Raw genomic sequence first — 15,802 nt, 5'->3', positions numbered from 1 at the left:
ATATATATATATGTGTGTGTGTGTGTGTGTGTGTGTGTGTGTGTGTGTGTGTGTGTGTGTGTCCCTTTCCTCTCCCTGTGCCTCCTAGGTGAGGAGAGCTGGCAGGCCCTCCCTTTAATGATCTGCTTAACATGAACCAAAAGCAAGGCAAGTGAAGTGACAATGGATTGAAATCCCTGATATCACAAGCCCCAATCACTCTTCCTTCCTTTAAACTGAGCCCTCAGACACTGGCTCCTGGGGTATTTCATCTGTTATGTAAGTAGCTTGACTTCCATCATATGAAGAATGCCACAATTCCAGCAAGAGTTCTTGACCACACGTCCCTTGTCTTGGTGGTCCATATTCACAGCGACTAGCTACTTCATTACATAGCTCTCTGGTTACACACCATCATACATCAATAAGATATACCCTTGGGGCTAAGACTAAATAATCCCATACAAATAAAACCAGCAAAGGACTCATAACAACCCCTATGTACAATGCGGGTCTTTGAGGCACAGTGCTAAGTTTTCCAAAAGTATTCAGTTATAATTGTTTTTCTACGTCGGCACCTGAAGGATTAGGCTTCTGAATGATTCACACTGGGAAGAAATGTAGCTAGAAAGGTTCGCCTTGTCTACACCTGCCTGCTCACCTCCAAATCTCACCTGTGTTTTAATGCCTGGAGTTTTCACACTTCACCCCTGGCGCCACTTCAGATCCAGATGGATTTGAAATCCCAGCAATCCCTTCTTTTGAAATTTCATCCTCCCCAGCACAGAAAGGCATGTGGTTTCTCCAGTACAGACAAGGGGACATAGAATTGTTAAATCTAGCCCTGGCCACAGATATCGTCCCGGGTCTTTCCAGACTTCCATTCACTGATGGACAAGAAGCTGCTGCTGGAGTGGAGAATTCTAGACACTGGCTCTTGATGTCTTACATCAGGACGTAACTCACTTAATAAACATGACTTCAATTTTCTTTCTCTATGCAGGTCTGAGTCTCAGTTAGTAGTTTAAACATATAAAAGACCATGCTAGTGAAATATCCCAGTGGGTCTTTGGTGGCCCTTCTGTATAGCCACTTACAGTCTCCATCATTACATGGCTCTCCACTCTAATCTAGGCAATGCTCTCCTATGCCCTCTCAGGCCCAGTACTAGGGCTTGATTAGTGCCACCAAGGCTGACTACAAGAATTTAATCCTCAGAATGCATGTGACAGGAAGAAAAAAATAAGTTCTGAAAGCTTCCCTGACATCCAACATCCAACACCTAGCACACACACAGGCGCACGCGCGCACACACACACACACACACACACACACACACACACACGATGTGGTATACTGATGACCTCCCCATAACCATGATAAATATATAAAATGGATGGTTTTTTGTTTTTAGGTTTTTAAGACAGGATTTCTCTGTGTAGACCTGGCTGCCCTGGAACTCACTTTGTAGACCAGACTGGCTTCAAACTCAGAGATCTACCTGTCTCTGCCTCTTGAGTGCTGGGATTAAACGTGTGTGTCACTATCACCCACCAAAAATGTAATATTTTTAAATTTAACACCAGAAAAGGTTAAAGACCAAAAAAACTTGGATTCCCACTTCTCAGAAATCAACCCCCAGGGCTTCTCTCAGTAGCCCCAGAAGATAACTATCCCTTATTTATTTATTTGTTTATTTATTTATTTATTATTTTATTTTTTGGTTGTTTTTGTTTTGTTTTGTTTTGTTTTTCGAGACAGGGTTTCTCTGTATAGCCCTGGCTGTCTTGGAACTCACTCTGTAGACCAGGCTGGCCTCAAACTCAGAAATCTGCCTGCCTCTGCCTCCCAAGTGCTTTGTGGATCCCCAGAGAGCCAGAGTGTACGTTTTGCAGGTGATTAGAGAATGGGCATCTGCCTACAACCTGGATAACAAGCAAACAGAAACAGTGCTGGAAGGTCCACCACCCTGGGAATACACAGCAAGTAGACACTGCCCCTGCCCATATATGGTGTTCCCCAGCACATACAGGAAGGAAAGGATGGAAGACAGCAGGCTGCAGCAGAACACACTTCCGGCTTCAGTCAGGAGGCTTCACCAGCCTTCCATAAACTACAGCTCTGAACAGTCCCTGAACTAAATTCACCAAGACTGATCCTTGTGAGCACTTTCAAAGCCGGCAGTGTCATACACGTGTAGCTTCTAGACTGTGGGGTGCAGGGTGATCTTCATCTTGAAAAGGAGAGCAGAGCTCTGCAGATCTAGCGGTGAAGACGATATCTCTGCCCTGCACCTCCCTGTTACAGGCAGAGGCACTCACCTTCTCCATCGGCACTCATGTTCTCGTAGGAGTCCCATCGAATCAAGGGGTCTGCTGTGTTATAGTCCACGGTCACTCCCTGGTCACTGTACAGATGCTCCGATCCTATGGGGCACAACCGTTACTTAGCAAAGCCCGGCACCTCCAAATGCCACAGCAAATATTAACATGTGAGCCTTGTATTTGATGGTTCCTACTGAAATCTATAACAATGAGCCTACTAAAAGATGTGACGACACACTGTTACAATCAATCTCAGAACTGGGAAGGTTGAGGCAGTCAGGTGTCACAGGCTAGGTTACAAAGTAATCACACTCAAAACTATCACACACAGGAGGGCTGGAGATAGATCAGAACATTTCACTACATTAGTAAATATACGTGTGTGTGTGTGTGTGTGTGTATGTGTGATTAAACATATTTTCTGAAACACACAGATATTTAGTATACTGTACTGGCAATCCTTTTTAAACACTTTTTTCCAAGAGGAAAAGCAAGCATTTGGTACCTCAGAGATATAAATGAACCCTCAGGAACACCAACAAACATGCCAGCCTGCAAGGGCTCCTCAGTGGAGTCACCATAGGCAAGTCATACTACCTTTTGGTCTTTTCCAAGTCAGCATTATTATTTTCAAAGCCTCCTATCCCTTATTATCCAATATGCTATCTAAAGAAATAATAATTCAAGACCAAGCTTAGTGGTAGGACATGACTAAAAAACATACACAAGGCCCCAAGTAGCACAACTAACACATGCATGGGCATGCATACGTGCACACACAAACACACCCACACACACACACACACACGCACACATGGTCAAATTTCCAAGTGTGTGCCAAGATGGGAGGTGTTAGTACAAGCTCAGGGTCCTCAGACTGACTCCCGCCTGAGCTAGAGTCCGGCTGCCCACTGTCCTGCCAGTTGCCTACCTTGAATCTTCTCAGGTGTGGCCGAGAAGACCAATTCAATCTTGCCATAGTCAGGAAAGCGGTCATCTGAAACAAAGAACCACACCACACTGTGTTCACACTGATTCCGACCTTTGAGCCCAGCCAGTGCAAGGCTGCTCCCAAAGCTGCGACAGACCACCTTCACGAGCAGAATGTCAACCTTTTCCTGGTTTCTCCAAGTTGTTCATCCAATGATCAACTCAGTTTTGTTATGTTGGCAGAAACTCTGTCAGCAAGTGGGAAGGAAGACAGGGAAGGACACGGCTTCTGACATCCCAAAGAGCTTCATCTGCTCACCTTTGCAGGCCCTGTCCAGCTCTTCCTTCCCGAACAGGAGCCCATAGCCCTGCACAGCTCCCGTGTGGAACTGCAGGCGGAAAATGACATCGCGGGTGGCCGAGCGGAACTTCTTGTGATAGCATTTCACCTAGTTCAAGATGGGAAGAGAAACAGGCAATGGCTGAGGGGCAGAGCTCACTGCTTAGCACAGAAGTGTGCTGAACAGCTGTGGCCAGGAGTTCACACTGAAGGTGAACATCTGAAGATACCATGGAGGCAGTCAGTCAGCACACCACTAACAGTCTCCCTATGGCCCCTATGCTACCTCAACAGAAGGGAAGACCACAGACCTCTGCCCTGGGATAGGCCACACCCTTCAGAGGGTTGTATTAGATGACTCTTGGCTAGCTTTTTAATAGCTGACTGCGATGTCATTTCCCTTTCATCTAAAATCTCCATGTTGTCACTTAACGCCTCCTGGTTTTCACACCATGAAAACACTGGTTACCGCTGTCATCTTGTTTGTGGAGTATAGTCTAGAACGTGAAGGGATAGGGGATAGGGAAATGGAGGAGAAGTCACAGACAGAGGCCCAGACACAGAGACAAGCATTGATGCTGTTCCCTTTCTGCAGGTGCCCAGGTCCTGGAGGCAACATTTTAAAGGAACTGTTAGAATCGCCACTGTGATTTGAACAGAGGCTGTGACATCCTACACCAGGTACAGCTGAAGCCACCCTGCATGGTTATATTGACAAGCAGGGTGCAGGAACTATGGGACCACAGCCAGAGTGAGTGCCTGGTGTGCCCTGTCTTACATTGCTACCAAAGGCTTCCCCACACCAGGCCACCGTGGGGAGAAGACATGCTGTGAAAGGATCTTGCTCAGTTGGCAGAAGAAGAGCCACAAACCAGCAGTGCCTTGCCAGAGTCTCCAGGGATCTAAGGCAGACTGAGCTGAACTCATCATAGAGAATATACAGTACCCACAGTGGCAAGCCATGCCATGGGAGACTGGGGTGGGCAGCCTTGCCTATATAATACAGACACTCTCTGTCAAAGACTCTTCCTGGTGAAGGATGGTTTAAAAACATCATACTTCGCAAATCTAAATGGGAAGCAGGGCACCAAACTTCAATACCCACCAACCAGACAAGAGAACGTGCACGTGACAACCCAGTCACCCTCTTACCAGTAGTAAACTAGTTGTTTCTCACAGAAACACCAGAAAATCGTAGGACAAGAAGCCTAGGCAGGAAGGCTGGGCACCACAGCCTTTGGGCAGACCCAAAACTTGTTTATACTGTGCTATCTACCAGGAAACAGCCTGCAAGGGATGCTCCCTGTTGACAAACATGCACAGGCTTCTCCCAAGCAACCTCTTCTAGGCTGAAGACACAGACCCCATCTCTAGTGGCTGGCAGAGAAAATTTGCAGTTGTCTATCCACAATCAACAATGAAGAAGACCCAAGAGCCATGCTGACTTCCCAACAACCAATGGCATACTAGCCCCAGATCTTTTACTCCCTGTGGTGGAGTCCTTGACTCTTCAGCAGGATTTAAACCCAAGACTGTCCTTGGGATCAAAGACATCCTTCCAGAATGTTCTTCTGAGCCTTCATGCCTCATACCAATTACTCTTCAAAGATTTAAGCCTCTCAGCCAGGGTTGATTCCATATTTGCCCTCCAATAAGATGCTGTGCCCCTAACCCTGTCCTGTTCTCCTCTGGCTGCCTTGGAAGAGGGGCAGTAACCAGGGTCAGGTGGGGATGGGAGAAGAAAAGTGAGGTCCCTGTCAAGCCAGTCTTGCTCTCAAATTGTACACATACTTAGGTGGATAAATATTTGAAAAGCAGGTCTGAGGAAGTCAGTGCAAGCAGGAGACATAGATCTAGCTGGGTCCACTCAAGCACAAGCATGAGATGTGAGGAAGAATGACCAGGAGGGAGTGGCCTGTGGACCTGACTGAGTGAATATAGTAGCATCAGGAGATCCCAGTCCCAGGCACAGGGATATGTAACACAGCCACAGTCTCTTCTGTTCTCAATGGGCTCTGCTTGCCTTCCACCCACTCTGTGGCCACCTCCATAGTCCTTTCCTCTTCCCCAGATCCTTCCCAGGGCTGTAGGTATCCCAAGTACACCTTTTACTCTGGCCATCCCTCAGCTACACACAAACACTTTGACTCACAACCCAGGCATCCTAACTCTGTCCAATTCAGGCATGGGAGGAAAAAGAGGGACATCCACAGTTTGGGAAGCTCCCAGGTACCGTGGGCCTGGTGTGATCTCCTGCTTGCAAATTTTTATTTGTCATATCACAAGGTTTCAAAGATTCCTAGGATTGTCAACAAGAATGATCTGTCACAGAGCAATGCTGTGCTGTTTTCCTGTGACCTTTCCTATGGGTATTCTGACAAGATCACACACACACACACACACACACACACACACACCCATCACACCACACTCCCTTCTCTCAGGACTCCCCACAGGCCCACTAATACAACAGGCCAGACTTTGAGAAGAGGCCTATTAACTAAGGCCATGACCAGGTGACCTCTGTCACCCACAAGAAGGTCCAATAATGACCCACTCAGTATCAGTGTCAATTAATCTTTGTAGCCACACTGGTCAAAGATCAGAACTGCTCTGCATGCTGAGTAGAAAGGACAACACAGTGCTTGACATGGGGCCCCAGAGGACTCTCTTTAATCCGAAACCACTTTGGTTCTCTGGCTTTAACACATACTTACTTACTTACGTACTTTAGTCTCCAACAAATGTTTCTAAAATACCCTGATCCTCTGCTTTCAGATGCTAGAATATTTTCATTTGAAATAACTCAGTGTGATGGTCACAGTTTCGTGGTAAGCACCGTGTTGAATGATTATTGTCATAGAGCCCACCAGAGGAGCATCTGCACTGATTCCTAACTCATCAGAAGTACTCGTTACTCGGGGACGTTCAACCTCTTGGACCCTTTCATTCTTCAGCTGTAAGATGGACAGCAGCTTTACTCCACAGAGTATATAGCTACTAAATACTAAGAGATTTTACAAATCTACGTGTCTGTGACATCTCCATGATTATATCTATTCTATCCTACTACATACCTACAGATTCAATCAACTTCAGAACGCATGCAGGCTTTTCTTCTCAGAGCCACTCCCTAAACCTGTGAAGTACTATTTATATGGCATTTATATTGTATTAGCAGGTGTGGTGAGCAATCTAGAAATTATTTAAAATATGTAGAAAATGTACATAAGTTATATGCAAGCACTTAGGAATTTCAACATCTTCGGATGCCCGTATCCATGTAAGTCCTAGAGCTAATCATACATACACGCTGATAAACAACACAGGCAAGTTATACTATTTAATAATTCTTAAAAGCATAAGCTTCTGGAAAGGGAATCATGGTGCTCAAACCCGCTGTTAGTGCCAACGACCATGTAAAGGTCTGAGTGGTCTTTTCTTGTGATCTGAGTAAACAGTCTGGAAACTCTGACCTAATCTTATTTCCTCACATTTTCAAGAAGATATATCTACACCCTTAACTGGGTGCTAGGATGATGGGGCCCTAAGACCAGGTAAAAACCTGAGTCCTTAAGCTAAAGGCAGGTCCCTAAGCCAAGTGTGTAGCACATGCCTGCAATCCCAGCCCTTGGAAGGCTGAAGAACAATGCTTGAGCTGGGGAGTCAGCTCTCAAAAACAGTTAGTTTCCATTCTCCTCCCGATGCGCTAGGCACAGACAAGGAAGACCCAAAGTGCCACTTAAATTCTCTAAGCAAAACAACCAGAGTACTCAAGCATCCCCAAGAAAAATGAAACCCCCACTTTGGTCCATCCGGCTTGGTGGGACAATCTAAGCTAAAGCCATGATCTCTCTCCAAGCCGAGCGGGATTCCAGGGTCCCAACACTGTCAAAATCACGAACAAAAAGTAAGAAAAATGAGCAGATACGGTCGCAACAAAAACACAACTGAGGTACAGTGCTGAATGGCAGCATAAATGAAGACCTGACCCAGTTCTCAGTCCACAACATAACAAAGAAAATAAAGAAAAGAAAATCGCAAAATAATACAGTCACGGATACAACAGAGATCCATCCCCAGGGCCTCTGCTGGGGCAGCTTGGGGTCACAATTCCACAAGTGCCCACTAAGAAACAACAAACACTGGTGCTATGTGTGCAACCTCTTAAGGAGGCTTCACCTGTGTTCACAAGCCCAGTCGCTGGTCACAAAGCCAGCAACCATAAAGACAAAGTACAAGTGGCTGTGGTTTGCCCAGGCAGGGCAGCAAGATGGAGCATGCCAGGTGGAAAGATGTTTACAAGCCCTGGACCAAGTGTGGAGCCAGCCGGGGAGGGGGCAAGCTGGCTCAGGCCCCAGGCTCCCTGCCAGGTTCCTGGCGGGCCTGCAGCAGCGTGAATTCCTGAGCAGGTTACATAAGCTACAGGCAGCCTCCCCAGGGAAGGACCTTGCACCTGACCACAGTGTACTTGAGGCAGGATCACAAAATCTGACCTTTTGTGAAAAGCACTTTGTAAAGACAGGAGCAGTCCGCTAAGAGAGGTCAGAGGGATGGCCCAAAGCAGGTAGATCAATGTCAGCTTTGCTGTCTCCAGTCACAGCGCCATCTCCTGGTCACCAGCCAAAAGGTATATTAGAGTTCTGTTTCCCAAGAGCTTCCCAGTCACTTATAGCTGATACCAGACCATTCCTTCTTCTGACCCTGCTCCTTGCTATCTCTGTCGGTCTCAGTACAGAAAAAAGCAGCAGATGTAACTGTTCACAAGGTAACAGTCACTGACACGAAGGAGGATTCTGCTTGACTTAAGGGGACAAGGTGCCTCTTAGAAGCAACAAGATGAAGGATAGTCCAGGAAGCAGCATTCTGCCATTACAACCCAAGGGCAGCTTCCTCACAGAGAGGACCAGTGACAACACAGACTCTGGGAGATAAATCTAGACATACTTCCTGCCCCTTGCGGGGTCTTTTCCATGTCACAGTGGCTGCCAGATCCCTTGTGAGAAATGTAACCACCAGCATACCTGAGCCTAACACATTTCCCCACCTGCAGCCTTTGGGCTTGTACACTACACACACAGCCCAACACATCAGGTGGCAACAGGCAGAAGTAAAGGACAGCGCCAGAGTGACACCCGCAGGGGCTGGCTTGTGCTTTGAAGGTCTAGTTGGTTCATTCAGAGCTGGGCAGGGCTGTAGAGGAGGAATGTGGGGTAAGTCCAGAGGTGCCAAAGCCCAGGACACAGGACCGATGATGGCTTGGCTCACTCCCTGTCACAGGAGCACTGCCAGCACAGAACATGTTCCAGCATCTTCTCTTTCCTAAACTCCTCTTGAGGTGGAACCAGCAGCATGGGACTTTTGTGCTATGGCACAAGGTAGCCTCCACAGACTAGGATCTGAGAGTTGACTGAAACTCCTGATCCTGTGCCCTCTGGGCTGAGCACAGCCACAAGCTATGCCATAGTTATCTGCACCTGACTAGGGAAAAGGGTCTTTTCTGCTGTAACTGGACTTCAGCCCATCTTTGTACACACGCCAGCCTGTCAACTTCGTTAGCTATCTGCCAGCCCATGCTGCTAATTCAGCACTTGAGTCTAAGCTCTGAAAGCAGACCCTGAGCATGTTGCTACTAAACTCATAGACCAGCCAGTTTAGGCAAAAGGCTACAAGATCTTGATCACCAGTGACGGCCAGTGATAAACTCCAGCAAAGGTGTCCAGTCACCAACAGCCAACTGTCAATCATACCACACATTCTAGAATACACTCACAGTGGGCCAACTGATGCCTTTGCCCACAGATCAAAAGCTCCAGGACCTCAGAATGCGACTCTACTTGAGATGACATTTTTATGAAGGGCATTTAAATAAGGCTATCAGGGTTGGCTTGGATGAACTACAGTTGCTCTCCTTGTAAAAAGAGGTTAGGGTTCAGGGAAATGATTCTGGTAAGACCACCTACCTATGACCACATCAGACCAACCTTGTTAATACCCTGACCTTGGACTTTGAGCCCAACAAGAGCAAGAGAACAGAAATTCTTCCACAAGCCACCCGTCTGGGGTGAGTGTCCTTTGATCGTGGCTGTTTTGGCAGAGTACAATGGACTAAAAGTGCTGTCAGATTTCTGACAGACAGCCGGTCAACCTCGAAGCAGTCATTTCTATGAACTGTGCAAGGAAAAATTACACTGTGATGGAAAAATACCCTTGTCAGCTGCCACGCCTCCCACATGCTATCTGATAACACTGCAGAAAATAAGTGCAGAGTACACAAAAAAGAATTATAAACACAGGAAGTGTAAATCAAATCAGAACGCAATCCTAAAAATATTCCATGTGAAGAATGTGAAAACGGGTACAGGAAGGAAATTGTCTTATCAAAACCAAGTATCTCTTGTGGAAAGATCTAGAACCTCCTGTGTGGCAGCACTCCTAGTAGAAAAGAGTCATGAGGAGCTAGCTGTCCTGTGGCATGAAGTTCACCCCCGGAGGCCCTCAAGCCTGAATCTCACACATTATGCAACCCAGTTTTCCAGCATAGCTGGCTTCCATTTCCACAGGGGTACACCTAAGATACTGTCCCATGTCACACCATGCTCACACATCCCATGGGAAAGCCATCCAAGGGTTCTTACAGAGGTCTAACTGTAGTTTGTCTGGAGCGGCACAAATAAGGAAAAGGGGAGAAGAAGCCTGGGGCAGGAGGAAGAGAGCTGGAACATCAGCTCAAAAGCAGCTGCCAGGTGCCGGGAGGAGGCTCTGCTCCAAAGAGTTTTTGCAGGTCCATGAAGCAAGCACACAGATACGTACCGAAGCTCTCATGGAGGGAGAGGGCACCACCATTGAGCTGATACTGAAGGGTCTATGCTCAAGTTTCCCTTTTCTAAACCTGGATTAGATAGGAAAGGGACCAGGAGAAGGTTTGAACAAACAGATGGTCCCCACAAATAAGCAGAGAAGCTTCTGAGAGAAAAATGCCAGGCAGGCGGCAGCCAGAGCAAGTGGGGAGATGTCAACCTGTATTATAGGTTAAGTTTGTAGCCCCTAAACTCCACAGGACAGTATGAGAACATGAGAGCTCCTGGACATGATGAAGTTGAAAGGCTAAGCCTTCTGAATGCCATTAGCACCCTGCAAAGACTCCAGGCCCCTTTCCTGTAGGGGAGTACACAAGGACATGGTGCCATTACACACAAGAAACCAAATCCCCACTAGATAGGGAACCTGCCAGCCCTGGACATTGGACTTCCAATCTGCAGAACCATGAGAAAGTTCTGTTGCCTGTGAGCACAAGGGAGAGCACTTGTGAGCATACATGTAAACAACTGTGTGGATCCTTGTAAACATACGTGAGCACCACTTAAGTACCCCAGTGCAACAGTGTTCTACAGCTGTAACCTGAACAGTTGAGGCCAGCCAGGGGACCCAGCAAGAAGAAAGGTGAGGGCCTGTGCTCACAACTCCTCCAACTAACACAGCCCTTCTAGATACAAACTCAACACAAGCCTCATACTTAAGCTCCACTACAAGATACCTTCAAAAGACATCCAGACCTGAAAATGGCCCTGGTCTGTGGGTCCCAGAAGCTCCCTCATTTCAGCTCTCAGCAGACGCTGGCTTCTGGTCTCTGTCTCTAGCTGTGCTTCATGGTCAGCAGAACACCCAGGACAGGCTCACTGCCTCTTAGGATCAACCAAACACCCACTGCTACTCACTTTCTGCTTCTAAAAACACTTCACATTAGGTTGCCTCTGGTTCTGAGACACCACTGCTCTCTGAGGTGCCTGTGCTCCCAGGGGCTGCTGCTGTTCATGCCTTCATCCCTCCACTTCAATGACTACAGAAACTTGCACAGGACTTCCTGAGTTCTATGTGCTCTAGAGGGTGCTCTAGAGGGCTTTTCCACGCCATGTGGAAATGCCCCAAACAGAATCATGGCATTGATTCCTTCCCTGACTCAATGCCTCCTCTACTCTTAAACGTAGAGCTATTGGTATCCTCAAATAAGGTAATTTCTGTTCCATTGGTACAAAATGCTATATATTGATACAGACTTAAGGTTCTCATTAACATGAATCTTTGTATAATGATACAAAATGTAAGATTAATTTTGTTACAATATAATGTATGCAAATTTCAATTCTTGTATAGGTATTATGACTATGCAGCTTATTTAAAAATACAAAGTTTAGTTCCAGTCTTTTTATTAGCTGCTATTACAAACTATTTAAAATAATTAAGTAATGTAAGTTAATAGTCAGCCAATCAAGCTCATGGTATTCTTAGATACTGGTCTAGATTTATCACAGAAATATACATCCTGGGTTAAATAGATAATAGGTACTTGGAGACAGGCAACATTTGTTTACATATGCTATAAATAGATATATGGTCATTAAAAGCCTCAGAGACTCACAGAATATGGCATTTAAACATAATTTTAATCATTTAAGATCTTTTGGGACATTAAGATATGTCAACTCCGGGTAGTACCCCATCTCAAAAAGTGATGCGCACCAAAAACCTCCATATGAAGTTGCTTCAATAGTGGCGAGCTAGCCACTGGGCAAAGACAATGCCCAAACATCATCTCCAGACAAAATGCTGTCCAAAAAGGACAGATGCAGGAGAGTTGACTGCCAAGCTTTGCCAAGACAGGGTAATAAAATCCTTCATAATTTCTACATCATATAGATCTGTCAGATATTCTGGGCCAGAAGGCTGAAGATAAATGCTCCAGTGTTTTAGAGAATACTGGAGGCTCTCCAGGTGGTCAGCTGTCTGTCATTTCTATAATTTTTGGAAATTGCATCCCTGCACTTCCTACATACTCAGGTAATATTTCTTCCTTCTCGGGTCACAAAAGAGAAAGAAGACACCATGGGGTAAGGAATCATGAGAACTGGCCATGAGGGCTGGCCAACTTAAGTAAGAGTGGCTCAGGAGGAACATGGCATGTCATATCTCGGGGTTGTTGACAGGGAAGTAGACAAAATAGCCAGACGGTTGATAGCTGCCTAGCTCTAGTGATGTCTAAGGCTTATTATAAATATAAAAGTTTTGTTTCTTTTATCTGGGAAATGAATGATCTGAAGCAAAGTAGAAACCTCCAACTGAAATTAATTATTACAGCAGCCTTTCTTACCCCAGTTCTGACCATCACCTCACAACTGACACTTAAGATGGTCCCCACCTGGCACCAAATGAGCTTGCAAGTTCAAGTTGGAAATTAAATTTTTGTGAAGGTTCAAATATCATCAATTCAAACTTCCTGCAAAGGGACAAAACAAAACAGTACAGCCCCTGAGGTTAATGGCTTCAAATAATAGTCTGTTTATAAATTAACTCAATAACCATGGGTCACTGACATGTGATAAGAACTGCCTCCAGGTGACCTCTGGATGCTACCCACATCATCATTCACCTAGTCAACTGGTAAACGGCAGCAATCCACAGGAATACTTTCCTGAGCTAAAGCAGCAGCCAGCTCCACAAGGATGCACAGCCAGGAACAAGCCAAGTCCAGGCATGCCTACCAGTAAACATCTCCCTCACCCACGCAGAGCTCCATTCCTTCCCTGTGCCACCTGAATTTCTCTGAGCCACCTCAGTGACCAAGAGTTACCTCCCAGCCACAGACCCTGTAAACAGGTCCCCATCTGCACAGATCCATTTCCCAGTGGCCACAGTGCATACAACAGTTACTAGGGCCTGTGTTCTAACTATACCACCTGCACACAGTGTAAGGTAGAGGTGCCTAACCAGGGGCTCCTCTAGAGGGGAGAGGAGGTGACCACTTAAGGCTGAAAGACTACCTCTCTGACAGTGACAAGGCTTGAAACGCTTCAGGAAGACATGATGTGGTCCCTCCCCCATCCTGTCCCTCCACCCCCACCCCCACATTCCAGTGTCAGGCACTGTCCTGGGATACTGATGTGAGTTTGCTCCTCTCATATTCACAAAACTTAAGCATGATCCTCACTAGGCAGAGGTCACAGCTCCCAAAAAAGAAAATAACCAGGTATGTCCCTTTCCAACATGATGAGCTTCTTCACAGAGACAGCTATGATAGGGAAGGTCCCCCCAGGAAGTGTGAGGCCATGCCACCATGGCCTTCCTGAGCCACTCAGGTATGTTCACCTTCTGCTCCTTTGGCCTACGTGGCCTCTTCAGCTTCTCTTCTCCAATACAGCCTATGTTCCCAGGAGGCATCTCCAAGACAAAAAAAACAAAAAAACAAAAAACAAAAAAACAAAAAACAAAAAACAAACCACTCTCTACTTCTCTCCTTCCTGTGTCCAGGCTTAAGACTGGAAACTCAAAAATCAAACAACAACGATAAAAAAAAAATACAACAAAATGAAGCTTAAGACACCTGAGCAAAAATTTAAAATTTGAGACGGGCAAAAAGAGAGGAGGAGGGAATGGAGAGAGAGAGGAAGAGAAATGGAGAAGAAGGAATGTATATGTGGAAAGAAAAGAAGAGATGAGAAGACAGAGGGAGGAAGGCAGTTGAAGTAGAGAAAAGTCACCTTCCAAGGGGCCAAGCTTCTGCACTGTCCCTGCTCTCTGGCCATAGAAGACTTGGAAGTCACCAGCCCATGAACAGAAAGCTCAGGGGGACGCTTAGCATTGGGTTTCCAGAGAGTAGAGGCAACGGGGCGCTGCACACCAACCTCCAGTCAGCTTCCTCAGCTCAGGTTTTCCCCCCCACGGGCCAACGCTCATAAGAGGTCTGAGCATCAGTCTATCTGTCCTTGAAAACAGGAAGGTGCCCACTCTGAGTGAGCTATGTACAATAAAACGCAACACAAACTTTAAATTACCCATCATCTCAACAAAGTAGGACTGCCAAGACCACGAACAGATCGTATCTAAATTATTCCACACATGTCAGAAGCTGTACACATGCCTTGCGGGCTTTCTAACAAAACCTTTCCTAAAATTACTTTACACATATAGATTCTTTTGTAGTCAAGACAGACGGGAGGTGGAAAAAGTAGCATTCAATCTCCTCCAAGAACAAAATTACCTGGAGAAATCATTGTTTTGATCATTACAACCACACTGTAACAACACCAGTTATACACTACACTCTGGCTCTCCATACTATCCTCTGGGAGGCCTGGGTTCACAAAGGAGGTCAGGTGATGGGCTGCTCAGAGAGCTGTGGCTGAGTAGGGACTTTGTTCTACACAGACCCAGGAGCTCTGTAATAAAAGATGATCAAGGACAAAGATCTGTCACTGTAATTAAAATACTTTTACTCACAAATTAAAGCCCTTAGAATCCTGCTGTCTTTCATTCTCCTGTAGTCTTCTCTTTGAGAAGGAGGTTGTAAACAGGATGATTTTGTTCTAAGGCGAAATCAGTTTGCCTTCCAGGTCCCTATCCCGGGTGGCTGACACAATGGTTATAGCCTGTGGGTACTCACCATGATGTCACCCTTCAGCAGCTGAGCCGGCTCTATAGCGATGCAGATCCTGCTGGGGTTTTCAGGGCCGACATTGCTTCAGATGAACAAGAAAATAGCTCATTGTACAGTTCCATGATTTCATGACCACATAGTACAAGCTGAGAAAATGACTAGATTTTACACAAATAACCCAGAACTCAGGGGCTTTACCCTGTGGAAGCTGGTCAAAAGGTTTGAGAAAATCTCTGAGTTGGGGTGAATTATGTTATCACCATCATAGCCTCAGACTGGAAAAGTCATGCTTACAGTTGCCTTAGCCAGGAGAGGTACAAAGTTGGAGACACACTGCTTCTGTGACAGTTTTCACAGTGTCATCCTTACCATGGGAAAAAGCACAGGGTGGGGGTTAGGGGGGGGCTGTATTTTGAGCCCAGAAAAGAAACAATGAGTCTTTCTGGGTGCCAGGATATCTACCATCTTTCTCATTTTCTGTTACTATAAATAAAGTTGTATCTACATCATTACAAACCAAATTCAGGAAGCCATACAAATTCTGAGGATATGTGAAACACTCAGGGAAAGTAAAAACCCTGGGTGACTCTCCTAGTGCTTTCCAGTAGACCAGCTTCTAAACAGGAATGGCACCCCTCTACCCTGGAGGCTCCACTGTTCAGCCCCTCACTGGGGACAACTGGAGATGCAGGGATCATGCACCTTTCAGAGCAGCAGCCTAGGGACCTTGGCATGACTGACCCCACTTCTTGTGTGTGTGTGTGTGTGTGTGTGTGTGTGTGTGTGTGTGTGTGTGTG

General features: G+C 46.2%; 1 protein-coding gene across 3 annotated transcripts in view; it reads right to left on the bottom strand.

Annotated features, from left to right (window-relative positions):
* The window catches only part of Tns3 (tensin 3), a 232,968-nt gene that overhangs the window by 83,932 nt on the left and 133,234 nt on the right, over positions 1-15,802 (bottom strand). For all 3 annotated transcript variants that reach the window (XM_028777165.1, XM_028777157.1, XM_028777161.1), the window contains 4 exons: positions 15,011-15,086; positions 3,553-3,682; positions 3,235-3,300; positions 2,301-2,405 (listed from right to left, as the gene is read on the bottom strand). In XM_028777165.1, coding sequence (XP_028632998.1) covers positions 2,301-2,405; positions 3,235-3,300; positions 3,553-3,682; positions 15,011-15,086 — 377 coding nt within the window. The remainder of the gene's footprint in view (positions 1-2,300; positions 2,406-3,234; positions 3,301-3,552; positions 3,683-15,010; positions 15,087-15,802) is intronic.

The sequence above is a fragment of the Grammomys surdaster genome, unplaced genomic scaffold, assembly GCF_004785775.1.
Source record: "Grammomys surdaster isolate TR1022 unplaced genomic scaffold, NIH_TR_1.0 67, whole genome shotgun sequence".
In the NCBI taxonomy this organism is placed as follows: domain Eukaryota; kingdom Metazoa; phylum Chordata; class Mammalia; order Rodentia; family Muridae; genus Grammomys; species Grammomys surdaster.
Note: the sequence above shows the minus strand (reverse complement) of the source record. Positions and strands in the feature narration are given on the sequence as shown.